This window comes from Catharus ustulatus, chromosome 22 (assembly GCF_009819885.2).
Source record: "Catharus ustulatus isolate bCatUst1 chromosome 22, bCatUst1.pri.v2, whole genome shotgun sequence".
Taxonomy (NCBI): domain Eukaryota; kingdom Metazoa; phylum Chordata; class Aves; order Passeriformes; family Turdidae; genus Catharus; species Catharus ustulatus.
The window spans coordinates 9,227,174-9,249,013 of NC_046242.1; the positions used below are offsets into that span (position 1 = coordinate 9,227,174).

General features: G+C 46.8%; 1 protein-coding gene across 3 annotated transcripts in view; it reads left to right on the forward strand.

Annotated features, from left to right (window-relative positions):
* AUTS2 (activator of transcription and developmental regulator AUTS2) overlaps positions 1–21,840 on the forward strand; it is a 757,798-nt gene that overhangs the window by 244,388 nt on the left and 491,570 nt on the right. Inside the window, exon 1 of one of the 3 annotated variants that reach the window (XM_033078076.2) lies at positions 6,545–6,686. The exons of the other annotated variants lie outside the window; for them this stretch is intronic. Coding sequence (XP_032933967.1) covers positions 6,639–6,686 — 48 coding nt within the window. The 5' untranslated portion in view covers positions 6,545–6,638. Of the gene's footprint in view, positions 1–6,544; positions 6,687–21,840 lie in introns of those variants that run through there. 3 annotated transcript variants of the gene reach the window in all.

Sequence of the window (21,840 nt, forward strand, 5' to 3'; positions counted from 1 at the left end):
TTGGAGCTTCCCAGAGACATGGGGGATGCACCTGCCAGGCCTCAGTAAGGACCTTTCAGGGTGTTTGGTGCTGGGAGCTGGGATGTGCAGCCCCATGTCTGGGGAGATAATGGTTGTCTCTTTGCTCTGCCTTCCTGCAGTGTGCTGGATTTCCTGTTCTGTGTGACACAAGAGGAATTTTGAATCATGCCAAGGTGGCCTTGGGTTTATAGATTGTTGTGCTTGTGGTGAGGACATGACTGGGCTGCCCAGGGCAGCTGGGGCTGGGGTCTGAGAGCTGTTTGGGTTCTGGGACCCCAGAGCTCTGTGTAAGCCCGTCCTTGGTCACTGTGCTTGTGCCCAGCCTGGTGCCGGGGTGGGTGTTAAATAGGTTACAGCACTCATGCTGAGGTGTCAATGGCCCTGTGGCCATGGCTGCTGCAGGAGCTGCTGGCACTGCAGCCTAATCTGTGCTGCTGGGGATTTCTAGTGTCAAACGTTTTGCTGAACAGGACTTGATTTAGCTGTGGGCATTAGTGCCCTGCCACCTAATCCCTTTTTATGTTCAAAGGGAACTTGTGTTAGTGCTCCAGTGTTAATACATACATTGCAGGCAAAGGTTCTGTTTTTTCAGGGATTTATCTGCCCCCCTTCCCCACTGGATGCATTGCTCCCTCGTCCCTGTTCCATGTGTAAATGAGGGAGATCCATACTCACAGCTCTAGAGTGTATTGCAGGGCTGTGTTCAGTAGGAGGAAATGATGGAGTGCCACAGAAATCACTGCTTTCTGCGCTTGAGAATCCTGTCATTTCAAACCCTTTTGAGTACTGGTGTCATCTCAGAAGTGACTTTTTTTTTTTTTTTCTCAAGGTAATAAACCACTGTCCAAACAGTGCTGGAGCTCTAGAAACCAGAAAGCCAGGGAACAAAATGCAGAACCATTGCGTAGGATTACAAAAGCATCATGTCATCTCTTGATATCATAAGCAATTTTGTCCAGCTGGCAATTTCTGTTGTTTTTTAAAATTACAGATGATGGCACTGCACCTTCTTTTTCAGAGAGGTCAAAAAGAGATTTTAAGCCACGTTTGCCTCCCCCTGCTGCAGACAGTCACACGTGACCTCCTGGCACAGTTCCATATATATCATATCCCATCAGCAGCTCTCCTTACTGCACCCTGAGCTAACTCAGTGTGGCAGAAGCAGCAGATTGTGAGCCATCATGAGCCCAGCTCCTGTGTGCCAGGCTCATGGGCTGTCCTGCTTCTGTCTCAGTCTGTCTCTTGCAGGTTGTACACCACAAGCAAATGCCTGTTTCTTGTCCTCTCTGGACTGCCTTGAGGTGTCTTTGAATCCTTCAGGGGTCTGTGGTTGAGCCTCGTAGCCATAATTTCACCTGGAAAGCTGAGCATGTGCCCCAGATGGGTTACCCTGACTAACTCATTACAGACTGGCACTTTGCTGGGGGAGATAAAGTACTTCAGACTGGTTTTCTCACATTAATCTGAACTCTTTCTCTTTGAGTCAGGTGGTCTGACTTATTAGGCTTTATCCTATTCCAAGGGAAAGGCAGCTGAAAGACCTTACAACACTGACAGGCCTGACAGGGTTTAAAGCTGCCAGGGAAAATGTCACTTGCACTTCTTAGGCAGTGGGAAGATAAAAAAAAAAAAATAATAATCTTTCTGTAAAGGGTGACTCTGGTGGTGATGTTGGTCTCCTGGGCTGAAATGGTGCCAGTCCCAGGAACACCAGACCTGGGGTACAGCCCATCCTGAGCCTGCTCCAGAACACCAGACCCAGGGTACAGGCCATCCTGTGCCTGCTGTCAGAGGGGTGAAGGCACCAGAGCTCCTGAATCCTGCCAGCCCACACTGCCTTCAAACCAGTGACCTGGAGAGTTTCTCTGCAGACGTGCACAGAAGCCTGAATTGACAGCAGCATGTTCATGATGGGATTACTCAGCAGCACTCAAGATGAAAGAGCAGATGGTGTTGATGGGAGAGCGGGGTCCTGAGGTACAAGATGGGATTGTTACCATGTTAATAACGAGACAGCAAATCCCACAGTGCTTTCTATTAGCCTGGAAGATGAGAGTTCCCTGTGACCCACAAAGGTCTGGCAGCACTGGCCTCGGGAGGCTGCAGGTGCATCATTTGTTCTGCTGGTTCTGAGATGTAGCCACTGATGTGAGTTTGGGCACTCTGACCCTTCCCTCACTGCCCGTGCCCTGGGAAGCCTGCTAGGATGTAAGTGTTGGAATACAAAGCTGCTGTGGTTCTGGGTTAAAGCAGAAATGCTGCTGTGCAATCTGGGTGCTTGGAAGTGAGCTGGGTGTTCGCTGGCTTAGAGTTGGGGGAGTGCTCAGAGGCAGGCAGAGCTTCAGCATTTGTACTTCATTTGTAGAATCCAAGCTACTCTACATTTCTATGAATTTGGGAAAAACTTTCTCTCTTAGTAGGTTTGCTGATCACACAAGCTTTGCTCTCAGCTTCATTTAATCTCCCAGGGATCCCTGCTTTGGCTGCTACATTAGGAGCCATTCTGAACTGTGAAAAACTGAACTTGAAATCCTTTTTATTTATACTTATTCCAAATTGCCTTTTTGTTCCCCCCTTTCTTCCCCCTCCCCACAGGCTAATTATAAAAATTGCTGTAAACATTTTCTGGAGATGGGATCTTCCTATGTATCTAAACTTTCTGTTTGTTGTTTATGTGCTATTTCTTTCAGCATCACCACACTTCACTCTGCTGGTTGGGAAGTGTGAAAGCTATTATGGTAATAGGGAGGGAGACGATTTTCTGCTCTCATAGTGCCAAGAACACAGGAATGGCTGTAATTTGTCTTGGATGTAGTCCCTGCTGTAAATGCACCATCTTGCTTTAGCTTTAGTCCCCCTGCACACACACAGATTGCTTTTGTTTGGGATAGGGTCAGGGCTCTTTAGCTTCCTCCAGGAGTGGCTGTGCTGTACAAGTGGGTTCTTCAAGGCATTTCTGCTGCCTCAGGAAATAGTGAAAATAGGTGAAACAGTGCCTTGTTTGCTCCTTCCCCCCCTGCCTTGTGGCACCAAGATGTTACTCTGACTTACCAAGAAACCCAAAGCCAAAGAGAAGAGGAGGAGGTACCCTCTGCTGTTAGGAGACTTAAAAACCAACCAACTCAGCACTCAGTGTTACACTGCACATTGCATTAGTGTGTGATCAGCTTTGTCATGGGGAATAATTGAAATGAACATGGATCGATATCTAAATATACATTAGGGTGTATTAAAGGGCTTAGAACCAATGGTCTGTTAAAAAGGAGGTTATTTCAATTCCTTTCTACACTGTCTCACAGCTGAAATGGTTTATTAGAGTATGGCAAAACCTGCTGAATAATCAAAGTATGATTATTCTGGGAGAATTGTGAATATTCTACCAAAGCATGGTTCCGTTTTTGGGGTCATATGGAAACAAGAATAGGAATAGTATGTTATTTCATGTCATGGATGAGTGACTGAAAGGGAAGGTGTGGACTGACGGGGTTTTGGAGGTGAGTGCAGCACTTTCAGGGGTGGATCCCCATCCCCTGTGGTGTTCGCCCAGCACCTCGTCCCTAGGAGGTGAATTGGCAAACAGGAGTGAAGCTGTTGGGTCATGCACCATAAAGACTATAGCTCTATAAAACAGGAGAACCAAACAGAGCTCACAGAAAACGCTGATGCTGCAGGTTTGAAAATAAATGGTGTGTTTTGTCCTACTGCAGAGATGAATGAAGTGTTGAAAACTTAAGCTGGTGTGTACTTTGTGTGTGCGTGCAAAGCCACGCAGCTGTCAGTGCTGTGAGGAATCACCGGGCTCTGCTATGCTGCCAGGGGCTGTTTGTGATGCTGATGTGGGGGCTTTCAACAGTGAGACACAAAATGAGCAATCTGTGGCGTGATGGGCTCATCCCTGCCCAGCTGGGGGACGTGATGGCTGCAAATTCCGCCTCTCCATTCCCTGCGCTGCACTTGTCCTTTGATTGCAAAAGGACAGCTCTCGAGGGATGTCGCTGTGCATTTTCCTGAAATAAAATAATAGCTCTGTGTTTTGTGACCCTGGAACTTTAGGTCCTGCCAGATGCTAATGAGCCAGTGGAAAACATCCAGGGCCTGGTGATTGCTGTGAGCCACAGCTGTTTGTGCTTGGTACGCGGTGCCGGCTCTCAGCCGAGCTGTGCCCTGTGCTGTGCCTTGTGCTGTGCCCCTGTGCTGTGCTCTGTGCCCCTGTGCTGTGCCCTGTGCCCCTGTGCTGTGCCCTGTGCTCCTGCCCAGGGCCCAGGATGGGGCAGTGCCCCTGGAACAGCACAGTGCTGTCCATGGGTCCTGCTCTGACACCTCAGCTGTGCTCCAGTGTGCGGGCTGCAGTGTGCTCCCGGGCTGCAGGGAATGTGCTGTTGCAGGGAATGTGCTGCTGCAGTGACTGCAGGAACAGCAGCAGCTGGGGAGAAGTGAGGCTCTTGCACTGACCTGATCTCAATCAAATCCACAGCCAGATCTGTCCCATTTATTCATCTGCTACTTCAAAAATGATAAAAAACAGTGTTTTAATTTTCTTTTTATGTTGCTCCCTCTTAGGAGACCTGCTCATCCATTTTTAACATCTCCAGTTCCAAAAAATGGCTGGAGTATTTTACCACCCTTTTAGCATAGTTTAATTTTCCCACAGGAATGCAGAATTAAAGGGAGAGTGGCATCAATTGCAAGTAATTTCTGACAGCTATAGCCATGATGACCATGATTTGAACCAGCCCAGGTGACTGCAGTGAGGAGGCTGGGAAAGGCCTTCATCCCAATTCCCTGTCTGAGCAGAGAAGAGCAGGGACCAAACACAGAGTGAGGGTGAGCAGGGAAGGGGTCTCAGGGCAGAGCAGGACTGAGCAGCCCCAGCTCCACCTAATGCAGTGACCATTATTGGTCAATATTGGTGTCTGGATCCTTGTATAAGTCCTAGTTTATGAAAAGTTCTAAAAATCTCTGTTGGCAGGTGAATGAGTAGCCAGGTTGTCAAAGCCAGCACTTTGAGATAATGCACTGACACTGTTATCAGCACTGGCAGTACTTTTTAGGTGAGTAATACTGACAAACTAGGTTTCAGGGTCTGTTTCACCTGCTGTATATCTCTTGTGTGTACATATAGTAGGAGATGGCAAGTCAGTGGTAAATGTATTTATTCCATCTCACTCTGCCCATGAAAAAGATACCTAGACCTAGCAAAGGTACAGGGAGTGATGAAGAGGATCTGTGGAGACAGAGACAGCCTCCCTACAAGGATAAATTTAATAGTCTGGGAGGTGTGATATAAGGGAGACAAGAAAAATCTATAATGTCATGATCTGAAAATGATGAGAAGCAAATGATCCTCTTGTGTTGGGATAGGACACTTTGAGACTCCCACTTAAATAACCAGACAGCTGTTTAAAGCAGCGAAGTGAGGTGACATTTTTTACTTCTGTAATGAAATTCTGAACCTGACTCGTCGTTGAATGGAAACATGAAGAAGTTCAGGAACCCATGTGAAAAATTCATGTCCACCTGTGTTATTACATGTGTTACTGAGGGCACATCTCTGGACTCCAGATTCCTGACATTGTTTCCTGGTGCATCCTGAAGTGTTTGGGCACAGGATGCTGGGGCAGATAGCTCTGGCTGCAGAAACACAAGGGAGCTGATTATATCCATCCTTTAGTTTGTAACTTGATATTCACTGCTCCGAGGATGCACAGAGCTGGGAGGTTTGCAGCCAGATCGATGTGTCTCCTTAAAGCAGAACCAACACTCTGACCAGCGACTTCCCAGGATTTTCTGTGCATTAGCTTAATTTGGTCGTGGTGGTTGTTCTGTTTGGTTTGGGAGTTTTTTTTATGGGTTTGCTTTTTTTTTTTTTTTTCCTTACAGATGTATTTACAGATTTTAAAACAGGAGTCTGACAGCATGACAGCTTACCAAGGGTGTTTGTAGAGGGGGGCTGAGAAAGGGATCCAGGGGCTAGTCTGGCTCCTGAGGACTTGCTCTGGTTCCACGGCAGCGTTACTGCAGCTGCAGAATCGGAAAGGAGATATTTGCTTTATGCCTAAGAGGCTTTATTGTTTCTAAACTATATATAGTCCCGTAATCTTGCTTTCGGTGGGGGAGGGCATGGCGGGACAGCCCGCGGAGCATCCCCGCCCTGCCTGGTGGGCGAGCGAGGGTTAACGCGGGGCTCTCGCAGCGGACAAGCTCATTGTCAGAATAATGTTTAGCCAGGTGTTAATCTGTGTCTGGAGGGAAGTGCTGGAATTCATTATTCATCCCGCTGGGGGAGGTCACGGTCCTGGGCGGCTGCCAGCGCCGGAGCCAGCCTCCTGGCTTTACTGACATGTGCCATTTGTGATGAGGGCGGCGGAGTCCCCGTGAGCAGCGGAGCTCTCGGGCTGGCAGCGGCAGCGCGGCGAGCGGGGACACGGCCGGGGACACGGCAGGAGGGGGACACGGCAGGAGGGGACAGAAGGGGACACAGGCACGAAGGGACACAGGCACGAAGGAGCTCCCGCAGCGCTCCCCGCCCGTCCCTCACTGCGCTCCCCGGGCAGCGCCGGCAGCAGCACAGCGCGGGGCCGCTTTCCTGGCGTGCACCGAGGGCAGGAGGGGACACAATGATCAAATCCAGCTGGTTCTACGTCAAGTTCAAGCATGCCGAGAAGGTAAGTCCAGCCTCTGCTGCAGCCCTTCCCTGGCACCGGGAATTGCTTTTGCTGTGACCCCGTCGAGCAGGCTGTGCCCCTGGAAGTGTCACCGAGAATTGCCTGTCCTGTGACCCCCCAGAGCAGGCTGTGCCGCTGGAAGTGGCACCGGGAATTGCCTGTCCTGTGACCCCCCAGAGCAGGCTGTGCCCCTGGAAGTGGCACCGGGAATTGCCTGTCCTGTGACCCCCCAGAGCAGGCTGTGCCCCTGGAAGTGGCACCGGGAATTGCCTGTCCTGTGACCCCCCAGAGCAGGCTGTGCCCCTGGAAGTGGCACCGGGAATTGCCTGTCCTGTGACCCCCCAGAGCAGGCTGTGCCCCTGGAAGTGGCACCGGGAATTGCCTGTCCTGTGACCCCCCAGAGCAGGCTGTGCCCCTGGAAGTGGCACCGGGAATTGCCTGTCCTGTGACCACCCAGAGCAGGCTGTGCCAGAGCTGGAGCAGCGCCGGGCACGGGCTGCAGATGTGGCAGCAACTTCAGCTCGGTGCAGGTGGAGGAGGAAAGCTCAGATCTGATTGCTCCAGCGCCGTGTCGAGGGGAAAAAAAAAAAAAAAAAAAAAGGATGATAGAGATACGTTTGTTTTCCTCATGTGGAGCTTGAAAGGGAGGAATATTTCTTATTCTGTGGAGCCCATCATGCTTATGCAGGGAGGTCAGGTGTTTCTTCTCCTTTAATAGCTAAGTATTTAATTGTCCATAATTATTACTGGAAGAAAGAAATTTTATTGATCAAAAAGTAGCAAGATGTACTCAAGACTCTTTGGTGTGAGGTTTACTGTGGCGTTTGCTGTATTTCCCGTTGCACAGAACAGAGTGTTTTTTGTGGGATTTTCCTCTTACACTCAGCTCCCACTTTATGCCGGCTGTGCCTCGGTACCCAGGTGCCCGGTGGAAGCAGAGGAGCAGGGACAGGGAGAGCAGGGACAGGATTGCACAGGACCTGCTGGGCAGTGGTGCATTTTCACTGGAGAGCTCCTGGAGGGTTTCCTGCTCCCTTTAGAGGCTGATCCAATTCCCCACAGTGCTGAGGTGCAGGCAGAATGGATGGATGGATGAATGAATGAATGGATGTAGCTTTCCTGTTTCCTTCATGAAGCAAAATAGGGAAAAGAGCAAGACAACTTTTTATGGAAATAATAAGCAGCCTTGCTGTCTGTTCCCTGAACATCCTTGAGCAGTTAACAACTTGCTGCTCTTAGAACAGAGGGAAAACCCATGCATGTGCTGTTAGTTTGAAATTTTCTATTCTGGCAAATAGTCCCACATTGATTTATTTCTTGTCTTTGTGCCTCAAGTTATGCTGCACTCAGTGAAAGCATATATACTTAATTTAACAAAAAGCATATATATTTAATTTAACAAGATTGTCCTATCATTTATCCCAGGCTGCAGATAGCATATTTAACAGTCTCAGATGTAACTGTTCCATTTCGTTTGTTTTGGGCAGTCTTAAAAAGGCTCCAAAATCCACTGCATTAGGCAATTATTATCTTTTTGATATTTCTCTGCAATAATTCAGCATTCTTTAAAGTTGTTACCTGTAAACATCTATAATTAAACAAATCACCTCAGCATATTTAGCATATGGAACTTCCTGGAAATAATCTAAGGAAATCGTTATTTGCCAGTGGGTGAGGTTGGCTATTTAAAACACATGGGGATTTCTTTTTCCTCTACATTTTCTGATTCAGTTATCTTTTTTTTTTTTTTTTTTTTTGACACCCCTTGCAGTTGATCCAGAAAGCCCTGGAGTCCCTGAGCAGAGCAGATAATGTTCCTGCTCTGCTGTCACCGGGTGATTCTGTGGAGTGTTACATAACCTGTCATACCAGTTTTGTCAGAGACAGATATTTTTGAGATCTACAACCTGGGAAATTTGAACATGGATGAAATCCAGGAAACCCATTTAATCTGTGTGCTTACAGTTACTTGTGCCTTACGAGACTTTCTTCTGATCCACCAGGGGAGGTGCCAAGTCTGTTCATAATGCACACACGCAGGAAGGCAAAAGCTGAAGTCTTTCACTGGGTTTTATGTGTGATAAGGGGCTGTTAACCCTTTGTGTTGAAGTGAGGGTTTCCTAATGGAAGGCTCCTGAGAAATTTTGGGTTTGGCTTTGTGGGAGGGTGGTACCTCTTTGCTGAAGGTAGGATTTTGTGTCAACATTCTTGTTGCAGTTGGGGCTTGGCTTGTTGTGCTTTAGCTCCCAGTCTTTTCTGCCTGTGAAAGTTGTGCTAGTGTGGCTTAGGTGTGAACTGACGCTGAATTTATTAAACTAGTGCAGTTCTCTGGCTGGACACTCTGGGTGTTTCTGCAATAGTGTAACCACACTGGCGTAAAAAAATTAGGTCAAATTCTTTTGCAACTCTTCCGTGTTGTCATGGTCTTAGAAATTGGGTTTATGTGAGCTAAGCTGAAGAACCTTTGAAATTCTCAAACCAGCTTTTTACAGCAGTTTGTCTAAATGGATTTAAAATCTCCCTTGGAGATGCAGTTTCTCCTCTTCAGCTGACATGAGTGTGGGCTGCAGGATGCTGCAGGAGCATTGTCAGCAGCCCTGCCTGTGCAGCCACACAGGGAGGTGATCCCACCTCCACCTGAGCTGGTTTTATTCCTTTTTTTGTGCTGGCTTTGTTTGCTGGCAGGTCAGTGTGTCCCAGTTCACTGTGAGGGTATGGCCCTATGGGGTGTACCTGGATGGGCAGAAAGGACAGTGATGTCTCTTCTGGCAGCAGCCTGTGAACACCAAATTAATTTAAGTTTGCTCTCCTCATGTGGAAGTGTTACATAATCTCTGTTTAAGGGAGGTCATTTTAGGTGAGGAAGAGGTTGGGTCTGTGCCCTCCTGTCAGGGCAGCATCTCAGTTAATCAGAACTGGAGCTCTCTTCCTGTGTGTGCTGACATTGCACTGCTCCCTCTTAATTCTCTTGTAAAAAAGTTCATTGACATTTTTACTGGCTGGCTGGCTTTGCTGAAGTGGATGTCCTTGCCTCTGGCCATCACAAATATTTTTTTTTTCTTTTGGTTTAATTCAGAAGATGATGTCTGAAGACCCCACTTTGATAAAGTGTATATATTTATGAACGTATCAGAGGGAACTGCAGGAAACTTGTATATTGTAAAATCTTCCTTCCCATATGGATTGTCAACCTGTTTTATTCTCGGAGCATCACTGTGCTTTCCTGCCATAACCTGTTCATTGGTTGTGTTTGAATGCTGCTCATCCTGGCTGGGTTATCTAGAGAGACTTGAACTGAGGTGTGCTGACAGAACTGGCCTGAACCTCAGGGACTGAACCCTCATGGGTCTTCTGGGAGCTTCCAAACTCATCACATCCATCTGGATCCTTGACATTTCTTCATCCATGTCATCTGCCTGCTTGCTCAGTGGCTGGTGTGTACTGGTGGGACGTGGTCATGCATCTGTGGCTGCAACACAAAGCCTGAAAAATGGTCACCTTTTATCCTAAAGACATGTTGGAACTAGAAACAGGAGAGAAAGATATTGGTTAAATGGGTGTACTTTGGTATGTGAGTTTGCTCAAGTCATCCAAACAGTTTTTTTAAGTCATGTAGACAAGCACCATAAAACCTTTTCCCAGCAGCACATTTTCAGTTGTGATTAAAATAACCAGATAATAAAACTAACTAAAGTAGAAATCTCCAACTTCATCTTGAGTCTACTTTCAAGTTAATTGCTAACATTCTGTAATACAGACTGAAAGGAAGCCTACAGGATAAACCCCAAAGTTTTTATGTTTACCCTTTCAAAGATTTAATATAAGGTCATTTGGCCACGAGCCACTTGGACACAATACCTATATTCAGTCTGAGTGCATTTACACCGGAATTAAGATTCAAAGGCTTCATGTGAATAATATTGCTGACACCAGGAAATCAGTTAAATCTGAGGGGGAAAGAAAAAAGGCAAGCTCTTGGAAAAAATCTGTGAAATTCTAGAAAGTGTGGGAGACGTGTGGAGGGAGGCAGCGAGTGGGCAGCCTGGCTTCACGTGTTGCTGCCTGGATCTCAGGGAGCTTATGGATGAAAATGGAGGACTTGAAAGGTTTTGCTTTGTCCTTAAAAAGCCCTGTCCCTGGTTTGAGGTTCATTGATAGATATTGGTGAACTGAAGCAAAGCTTAATTTTCCTGTTCCCAGCAGTGCCCAAGGGAGAGAAGTGCTGTATTTCTAGCTAGAAAATTAGATTAAAACACCCACTACCTAAATCCAGGGTACATTCATTTCATCCTCTCTTGTAAGACTCTCACTACTCTGAAAGGCAGTTTACAGTTTTGACAGCTAAAATAAAAAGCCTGAAGGACAAGCAACCACTTTGAATGTTAGAAGGGCTTCATTTCCAGCAGAAAGATTTCAATTACAGTCATTTTCCTCCAGTAAGTACAAAGAGGTAAATGGAACCCCTGTTTCAAATGTTAAACTCACAGACTACATTATTACCAGTTGTACTTTGAAAGTAAAGGATAAAGCCCATCTAAATCAAAGCCCTGGTTCCAAATTACTTTTTAAGAGTGTGATGAGGTCTGCACCCGGTAATTCAGGCACTCTGTGCCGAGCACACGGAGCACATCAAATGTTTCTGCCATTAGAGCGAGCTGCTCTTGCAGGGGATCCAAGCAGGAAGCATCTTTCTCGACAAGCACTGAGAGTTGCAACTTGAAAGGGCTGCTCTGCAGCTGGAAATTCATGAGTCGGCTGTATTTTTAGAGAATTTAGGCGTTTTTTTCATCCCTGAATCTGCTCGTTATTTGTCTTGTCCCCTTTAGCAGTAGTTTGACAAAGATTGGGTTATTTATCTCCTGTGTGGCACAACCTCTTCTCCCTCCCACTCCCCACAACAAGGGGAGTTCATCCCAAACCATTTCCTACCCTTGCTGGGAAGGAAACCATGCCTTTCCATAAGTCCAGACACTGAAATGTGCACCGTGTTTGCATAACGCAGTGCTCTGAAGAGCCTGACAGCTGAGGTGACAAACCAGCCTGACCTGTGCTCACCAGAACATTCATTTTCCCTGGAATGATGAGCCCTCCCAGAAATCTGTCCCCCTGGCTGAAGTCAGGGATCTCTGTGTGTGGGTGACTTTCTGGGCCACAGCTATGCCCAGAGGCATGGGAAGAGTGCAGGGATTCAGCCAGGCTGCTCTGGGAGCAGCTCCCTGTTCGCTGGCACCCAAACCACCCCTGCCTGGAAGGTGGGAACCCACCCATGTCTTCACCAAAAGTGTTTGCTGGAGATAATTATGCTGATTTTATTTATCTTTGCTACTTCTTTTCCTCATTGCCTTGTAGAGGGATTTCTGCAGGTGTGAAATCAGATGTTACTCCTTAAACTGATGGGAATGATCAGCAAAGGGTTGTGTTGTCCTGAATTACTCAGCAGACACCTGGTTCACTATTTTTATCACTTTTAGCTGCTAATTTTTTCAATTTTTCCTTTTCTGACTGTGAATAGCACAAGTTTGCATTTTCAAAATCATGTTGCAACTGTGCCTGACACAATTTTAGGGAAATGAGTGAGATTTGTCATTTTATATTCTTGTGAACAGAGATTGGGTGTAATCAAAGAAAACAGATGTAGGGATTTAATTTACTTGTAAATACAGATTACTACAAATCATAAAATCATAGAATGGTTTGGCTTGAAAAGGTCTTTAAAAACCATCCAGTGCCACCCCTTACCATGGGCAGGGACACCTCCCACTGTCCCAGGCTGCTCCCAGCCCTGTCCAGTCTGGCCTTGGGCACTGCCAGGGATCCAGGGGCAGCCACAGCTGCTCTGGGCACCCTGTGCCAGGGCCTGCCACCCTCACAGGGAATATTTTTGTCCTAATCTCTGATCCAAATGTGCCCTTGTGCTTCAGGAGCCCTTGCTTGGACTCGGCTCTTCCCCTGCCTGGCTTGGTCCTGTGACCCTGTGAGTGCCACTAAGCCCTGTCACACAGAGCTGCCTTGCCTTGTGTTTGTTTTGGCCTTTCATTGCTGCATTTTGATTTTCTCTGGCCTTTCAGTGACCACCAGGAGTTGCCAGTGGTGGTGCAGCCTGCAGAGGTGCAGTGCTTGGTCTGGGGCTGGCAGTGGGTCTGAGGAGGATTTTCCTCCTCGCAGCCTCGCAGGCTGGGTTGGGCTGGAGCACCAGCAGTGAACATGGGCTTGTGTGTCCATGGCAGCTCAGCCCAGGGAGCAGCAGGCAGGGCTGGAAGCCAGGGGAAGGAATTCCATTCCTGTCCAGCCTCCAGCCCCAGAGGGGTGGGAGCTTGGTGAACAGGTTGGCTCCTCAGGGTGAGCTTTCATTTGCTCCTGGGCTGCAGGACCGACTGAAGTACTGATTTGTTAATTTATTTTTGCTTTATTTATGTATTTGCATATTTATTTTGACTTAAGTGGATCTTTCTCAGTTCTGCCAATTCTTGGTAGTTGGATTGGTTCATGTGTGGTTTTGGAGAAGGGTGTTTAACTAAGCTGTAAAATCTTTCTGATTTCTTTCCGTGCTGCAGATTGAATGTTTGCTGTTTGCTTTGTGCTCTAAATGGTTATCAGCAAGGGCCTTTAAGATCTTTAGCTTTCCTGGGAATATGGTAGAGATGTCAAGGGCTTTTTCTTCCTTGATCTGGGGCAGTGGTTGCATCCTGTGTGTCCGGGTGACTCAAGGGCTGCTCCTGCCCAGGCAGGACTCGCAGCATCAGGAAGTCCAAGCACCACCCACGTTCCCCTTGATATTTCTCACAAAGGGAGTCACTGGAGCAGAACTGTTCAAGCATCTCAGTGACACTTTAGGGTCCTCCCACTTATAAGTGGGAATATGTGCATTTTTTTTCCACCTACAGCCAGCTTCTGGACAGCTTTGTCTTTAATATTGGTTGGGATCTAGACCTCAAACTTTTCCATATTTAGTCCTTGTTTTTTGCATATTCTTGTGAGACAGAGAAGAACTGAATATTAATGGGAATAGTCAGTGGCAGATAAAATAGCAGAGAGGAAAAAAAAAGCCCTGTTACATTCTTCTGATGTAAATTTTTAATCAAATGTATTTTCTTCTGTTAAGCAACTTTTACAGCCCAGTGCACAAAACATACAACCAAAAACCTTTGCACAATGAACTGCATGTAATAGGCTAGCAATGCATCCATTACACGTTTTTAGGTCTGTAATGCATTTAAATCCATTTTTGTGTGCATGGTAGTGTAGCCTTCAAAAGATAATTAGAATTTACTCAGTCTTGCTTTCATAGTTCCTTAGGTTTTCTTCCAATTGCAATGCTTTGGAAAGCTTCATTAGAAGTAGTCTCTTCTGTAACTAGAAGGAAATGCTATTTGAATACCTTAGGAAATTCTTAATACATTAGAAAGCTGGAAGTTTTGTATCAAAATTTCTGAAATGCTTGTACAGCCACAGTGAGCAGCGTTCTGCAGCACAGCTGGGCTGAGGTGTTGGTAGGTGACAGGAGGTTGTAATAGCAGTGATAATTCCATTAAATAACAGTTCTCCATGTGAATAATTGGAGGTGAGTTTTGCAGCAAGGTGTGGATGTTGCAGTACTCTTTTCACAGTGACCAGACTCAGCCCTGTCATCACCCTGTGTGTGTCTCCTGCCTGGGGACTCTCATTTCCAGCCCAGCCCCTGCCTCGTGCTGCCATCACCCCTGTCATGTCAGGGCTCCAAGCAGGCTTTGTCCTCACTTCCAGCACCCCTGTCTGGAGTTCCCCTCCCCGAGCTGTCTGTGGTGCTGGCCTCCAGCTCCCCTCTGGTGTCTGCCCCTGCCCCCTGGGCTGGGCCTTGCTGGCTCTTGGTGCGATGAACCTGCTGTGATTCAACACTGGCCATGGTGAGGACGCCTAACAGTGTTATTGTTCATGGTTTGATGGCATCATAGACTGCTTTGGGTTCAAAGGGACCTTAAAACACATCCCATCCCACCCCCTGCCTTGGACAGGGACACCTTCCACTGTCCCAGGGTGCCCCAAACCCTGTCCAAGCCCCTGAACACTGGCAGGGATGGGGCAGCTTCTTGGTGCAAGCTGTGCCAGGTCCAGGGAAGAATTCCTTCCCAGTATCCCACCTATCCCAGCCTCTGGCAGTGGGGAGCCATTCCCCTTTGTCCTGTCACTCCATCCCTTGGAAATGGTCTCTCCATCTTTCCTGTAGCTCCTTCAGGCACTGGATGGCCACAGTGGGGTCACCCCACAGCTTTTCCTCTCCAGGCTGAACAATCCCAGTTCTCTCAGGCCTCCCTCCCAGCAGAGCTGCTCCATCCCTCTGATCATCCTGGGGGTTTCTGTGGGGTTTCTCCAAGCAGGGGCTGCTTTCACACTGTGCCAGGAGCTGGCAGGCTCTGGAGCTTTGGGCTGCAGGGATGTGGGCAGGAGTTCTGCCATGGCTGTGCCCAGTGACTTCTGCCCGGGGGGGACAGGAGGAGGTGCTGGGGTGTCCCCAGGGGACAGGAGTGTGCTCCTGCTGCCTTCCCTTGGGCCTGCTGTCTGGGAGGGACCCTGTGGGGTGATAAGGAGGCAGGTTCAGGCATTGCTGGGCACACAGAACTGCACAGGAATTCTCTTGAGCAGCTCTCTGGGACCCATCTTCTGCCTGGAGAGCCTGTGGTGTGTTTAACTCTGTAACCAGGAACGTGTAGGTGCTTGATGGATTAATATTCAGGACACAGTAGATGAGAGAAACTGGCTGGGGGGATGTCACACACAATCTGTTCTTTTTGAATTACTCTCTGTTTTGAAGCTAGATTCACCAGTTCTGTAGATGGAAAGGGAAAAAAAAATTACAGGCTTACTCTGATTTTTAAATTTTTTATTCTCCCCTCCTGGACTTCATTTGCCTGAGGGCTAGTTCTGTCCTTTAATTATTTAAGAACTGGGTTTTGTTTACAGTTTGTAATAAAACTGATAAAAGATTAACAAGGTGCTTGTGAATCATTTTAAGCAAATTAAAGCTTTGAAAGACTTACAACTGCAAATATTTGAAAATTGTACAGCAGAAAAAATAAGAACAGACTAGAGAAGATAATCAAGTTATTGGATTTGTTTGGGAGAAAAATAATCTTGTTTGCAATCAGATGTGAGAGCAGCATTGTCTGCTCTATGAAATATTTATATGTGCTTTTAGCAAATTTGAAGGCACTGGTTGTATGAAACAGCAGCAGGCCTGTTAAAATCCTGTTTTATTACAGTGTGGGGTAGGAGCAGGGACAGAGCATGGGGTGGAGAGGGGATTCTGAGTGGGATTAGTGTGTCCAAGCCTGAGCCAAAGCATGGGTGCCTTATGCTGCTTTTAGGGACTCTGGTGACTCCTCCCTAAAACAGTCCTGATGAAATGGTGGACTCTGAGCTGATTGCCATGCAAAAGTGAAATTAGGGAGGTTCTAACTCCGTTTCTAGGCACAGATTTTGGGGTTATAATGGATATTTCTATTAAAACATCAGTTCAGTATTGGTATAAAAGACTAACCAGCTAAAGATAAGGGAGTGTCCTAAGGATGGAACAGGGAACATTGCTGTGCTGGAATAGAAATTACTGGTTTACCTGTGTCATGGCCATGTGCTGCTCCTGACATTCCCTCTCCCAAGACTTGCAGACACTGAGGGCTCAGAGAAGAAATGCAAGGCTGATCAGAGGGGTTGAGCTGCCTCTCTGTGAGGAAGAACTGAATGAATTACTCCTCAGCTGATGGATAAGGAAAGGAGACGTGACAGGGGTTTGTGAATTCGGGCAGGACACCAGGAAGGTGGGAATTGTTCATTGCCATGTGACACAAGGACTTGGAGATGCCAAAGGAAGTTGGTAAGAGCCCAGCTGAGGGAGATCAGAAGTAGGTGGTTCTTTGGGAAGGTGTTGGCCAGAGCAACTGGGTGCTGTCAAGGAAATTGTAGATGCTAAATGTTTACATCACCTGTGGGAAAGTGAACCAATTAATGGAAAATAAATCAATGGATTGGCACTGAACAGGCAGAAACCCTGTCAGGAGCTCAGAGAGCTGGGAGTGACTGGCAGTGGAGGCAAGGGGGAAAGATGTAGGCATATAAATAGAGAGACAGGAGTATTATATGTACTTATCCTATTTTTATTCTCTTCCTTTGGATACCCATTTATGGCCACTGTTGGAAAGAGGATGCTGAGCAAGCTGAGCCTTTGATCTGTTCCCTGTGCTGGTGGCACTGGGGCAGCTCTTTCTGAAATATCTTGTCCTATGTGATGGCTGTTGCATAAAACATATTCTTCAACACCCACCAAGCTCTGCAGCTTTGGATTTGGCTGTGGTTGTTACCTTCAGACAAAGGCACATCACACAGTGTTTACAGCAGGGTACTAATTGCTGGATTCCTAATTTTTGCTGAAAGTGCCCTGGATCTGGGAAGGAGAATCTCACATTGCCTCTTCTCTGTGTTTCATTTTCTCCAGCCATAAAATGGGTGTGAAGGCATGTGTGTGTTATCAGGAGTATTGTCTGTGCAGCATTTTGGAAAAAATTCCAATGCAATTCTCTGAAGCCATTGGACAAGGCACAGAACCAAGAGAAGGCAAGCAGCATTTCCATTGCAGTGTCTCCTGAAAAGTTTGAAGATGACTGAATTATTGCATTGCAAATTTCTTCAGCATCCCAGTGAAAAATCAGGACCAACATTAAGCCTAAATTACATTCACAATTGAATGAGGTGACAGAAAACTTCTGAGGCAGATGAGGAGAGTTGGAGTCTAATTAAATGGAGTAATTTTATTCCTTTGGAGATGAGCTGTGAAAGCCAACACGGTAACAGCAGGTTCAAAGGTCTGTGTGTAGGTCCTAATCTGCTTAAAAGACGGGATTGAATTTCACTGCCTGTATCATAAACCTGAGTTCAGTAACTAAATAGTTCCTTTCTTGAGCATCCAAATATAAACTGGGAAAGAAGGCAGAGGAGCTTAGAGGAGGGGAATTAAGCTGTGCCTATGCACAAATGCTGCCTATAGCTCAGTGATAATCACAGGAATATTTTGAAAACTCTGTAGGTGGTCTTTTTATCCACCCTTTCCACCTGTGTGGCAGCTCTAACATGCATTGTTGAAGTTACACTTTGAGGCAAACATCATCTGTAGGTCTCAGCAATGGTTTAAATGTCTCCTTTCTCCTTCCCCTGTAGCTGATGTTTCTGCTTTGCTGTGCATGTTTGGAAATGAATTCTGAGCAGTGAGAGCTGGCAGGGGTGATGGGGCTGAGCCTGTGTTGGGCAGGCACTGGGTCCCCATCTCAGGGCTGCACGTGGCTTGCATTACTCTGTAGCTTTATTCAAGCAGGATTTGTAGCTTCCATTGTTCTACAAAATACAGATGTAGGAGATGAACAGATAGTGCTTCTATTTCCTTGTTTAGTGTTCTGTCATTTCTGTGTTCTGGTCAATCTTCGTCCAGCCCTCTTGAAACTTTGCCTGTGTTTGTTGTGTTCTCTGTGATTGTCAGTGATCTCCTTTAAAAGCCCAGGATCCATTCCATCTGGTTCTAGGAACTTGGCAGCTTGCATGGCAAGCAAGAGCTGATTTTTTTTTCTGTGAGTGCTACTTCAGAGAAGTCAATTCATGGCTAAAAAGATTAAATCCCTAAATCAGAAAAGCTGGAAAAAAATATAACAATGTCAACTCTGCCAAGGAAATGCTTCTTGTCGGATTAAAAAATCTTATGACAAGTTGAAAGAGAGATTTGGAAGGGTAATTCAATTCTGTTGTCAATCCAAGAGAGTTAAAGCTGGAACTGTGTTAGAATACATTAACAGCACTGCCTGCATGGAGGAAATCAGCTGCTGCTCAGAGACAGTTCTGTGCTGGTTTCCATTCTGCCTCTCTTGTGACCTGGCTTGGATTCCTTGACCTCCATGTCAGTGAGTTCATCACTGCTGTATTCTCTGCTCCATGTGCAGTTCCCTCTGAAATAAACTGTGTTTGCAGCAGCAAGGACATGGGGAGGGCAGTGGGATGAGGAGGGGGTCAGGCTGAGAGAGAGGGACCCATGTGGTGTGGGGGAGGTGACAGGGACACCTCACACTGCAGGCAGTGCCCCCTCCCTCCTCAGGGACTGGCAGCACCTGCTGGGAGGAAAGAGCTGCTTTTTCTCCTGGGGATGGCCCTGATGGTGTGGCAGAGCTCTGGGTGTGCTGCTGTCGCTGTGCTCCTGGGGATCAGGGATAGGCAGCACTTGGTGCCAGGGAGAGAGAGTCCTGCTGCTGGTTCCTGCTCCTGCTGTGTCCTCACCAACTTCCCAGATCTTCTTTTAACCCCATCCATGTAAAAAAGGAGAAACCAAAGACAAGCCAAAATCATCTCACTCCTTGGCTCAAGGTTCAGATTGAAGGTTTTTTGTTTTTTCTTACCAAACAGGCTCATTCAATTCTTGAATATCACTGTGGTGTGTTTGTGAGAGAAACTGGGAGCACAAAATCCCACATTTCTCCTCAGCACAGACAGAAGATGACAGAGAGAGATCTGGGTCCTTCCACTGTATGTGGAGGGAGATTATTGGCAGAGGTGTGCTTTTGTCACCTTGTCACTCTGAGACCAAATGAAGGTATAAATCTAAATCTCTAATAAATCTAATAAATATTAGATATACTGAAAAGTGTTGCAAAAAGTGCCTTGGCATAGTGCCCCGAGATTTCATATTGCATTCTTGTTGCCTTGTAGGTTTGTGTGAGGTTGGGATATGGTTTAACATAAAATCTCAGTCCTTTCAAAGACACCTCTGATAAAACCACATCTCTGCTGGCCTTGGGCAGTGGACTGGTTACATGGATATCTTACATGTTCATGAGAAATATTTAATACCATCAGTTATGGCTGTTTGATGGGAGGTACCAAGAGCTGATGGCTGTAGGGTACCAGGCAGTGAGTGACCCCTCTGGGTCCTGCACCTGGAATGGGAGGGATAGTGAGAGCTGTTCTAAGAACTTGTGTGCTCAAAATCAGGGTAAACTTTCCCTTCTCATTCTGCACAACCCAGATTTGGATCCTTTCTCCTCTAACTTCAAAGATGTAATATGTCTGAATTGGGGGTCTCATCTCCTTAGGGCCCCTGGGTCAGGAGGACAGAAATGAGCCCTCTCCAGGGCCTGAATGGCTTTGGAAGGTTCTTGATTTTCCTTGATAGTGCAGCAGCCCAGGCAATGAGGCCTCTGGGTTAGTTTTTTAATTTAAACACACTTGTCTATAGGTAGGTGAAATTTTTGCATCTCTGTGTAAAAGGAATGTTTTTAAATTTCTCCATCTCTGAAGGGTGATCAGGTTTGGAATGTTAGAGGTGCTGGGGTGCTGAGCTGCTGTGGGGGCATAGATGGGCTCTGTCTGCCTCCAACACAGGGAGGAAGTGTCTGTTCAAATATTCTGAGTGATCCTTGTTTGTGAGAATGAACAAGCACATACAGATGTTGCTTGGCCACCAGTCTGGTAGCTTTACACTTGCATATGTTGTTTTTAGCCAGAGCAGCACTTGGAGGACCCCGGGAAAGTCAGAGCCTGACTGCAGCCAGGCTTGGGCTGCCCTGAGAGCTTGGCACTGACAGGGCCTTGCAGGACAGGGCTGTTCACAGCACTGACAAACACAAACCAGCCTCTCAGGGATGGAAGTGGCTGCTGCAAGTGTGGATTGCTGTCCAAACTGCACAGTCCATGGCAGGAGGAGGCTGGCTCTGCTGGCAGGTCACCCAGGCTGGTGCTGGGCACATCCTGCCTTCCCTCCTGGCACTCAGAACATCAGGGCACTCTGAGCTTGGCACCTCTGAGGCCAGAGTATAAATATACAAGGAAACGGGTGACCTCTGAAGTCCAGCATATCCATTGCTGTCACATTATTTCTTTCATCCTCTTCAAAAGTCAAAATACAGCCTGTGTTTCCACAACCATTTCTATCCAAGAATGGAGCTTGTGTGAGGCAGAGTCAGTACTCAGTGCTGACCTGGGGAGAATTCCCTGCACAGCTGCAAACTGATTTTTATCATGACCATAGTCCAAACTCAAAAGATCTGTCTGGAAGTGTCTGTGTGTGGGCACGTTTATGTATGTAATGTAATCCTTGTAGGTCTGAACATTGCATGCAGTGTTTAATGTATAATTACATTAAATAAAAGACATATAATACCTCTGGTTTTAAACACAGACAGACATAGGTACAGCACTGATTGGACCTGTGTGATTTTGATAGATAGTCTCATATTTTTCCTTTCTGGAATAATTCACTGAGATGCATATAAGAAAACAACAATAGCCTTTAATTTCCTTCAATAATCCTGACTCCCACAATCAGTGCAGGGAAAGCCAACGTGTTTGGCTGGAGGTGCACTGCTAGGTGCTTGTGTCACTCCCTCAGGAGCATTGCAAAGACTGGGAGACAAGATAGCAGCCTGGGAATTCCATGGAAACCTTGTCTGAGATAGCTTTTGTTTTGTGATGGGGAAATTTCTGCATAATTCTATAGATCTTCTTAGTCTGGATTAGGATTTAGTTAAAATCAAAATTGTGGAGCAGCTTCATCAGGATGTTTGCTTATAGACAGATCCTTGCAGATCCCAAGACAGATGAAGGAGTTAAGCTTTAAGGGATCAGTGAGAAGCAGATGCCCAGATTCCTTAGGTGATATTGAATATTACACCAAGCTGGTATTTGCATCTTTTGGGGCCTGACTGGAGATCTGTGCAGCTCCTCTGGCTCCACTGTAGCAGTGTAACCTCAAGTCTGGTTAATGAGCCACAGCCACATTCACCTCCAGGGCTTTCCTGAGTCTGCCCCAGACCTTGTCCTCATTTTGTCATTTGCTGGGGTGGTCACACACAGCTGTGACACAATGCCAGCCCAGGGTGCACTCACAGTCACACAGACAGTGGCAGCCAGGCAGCAGCAGGTCAGTGGCATTGTCTGAGGAGCAATTTTTAACAGAAGAATAATGATATCTTATCCTGAAAGGCCCTAGTCTGTCATGCAGCTAATCTATTTCTAAAATGAAGTCAAGACCTCCTTTTTGCATGTAAGAGCACCAGTTTAAAAGCCTGAGGGACTTGCATGAAGAAATGTCACAGATTGAAGGCAAGGGTGAGGTTTTGCCTGAGCACACAGGGTCGTGTCTGTCCATGGC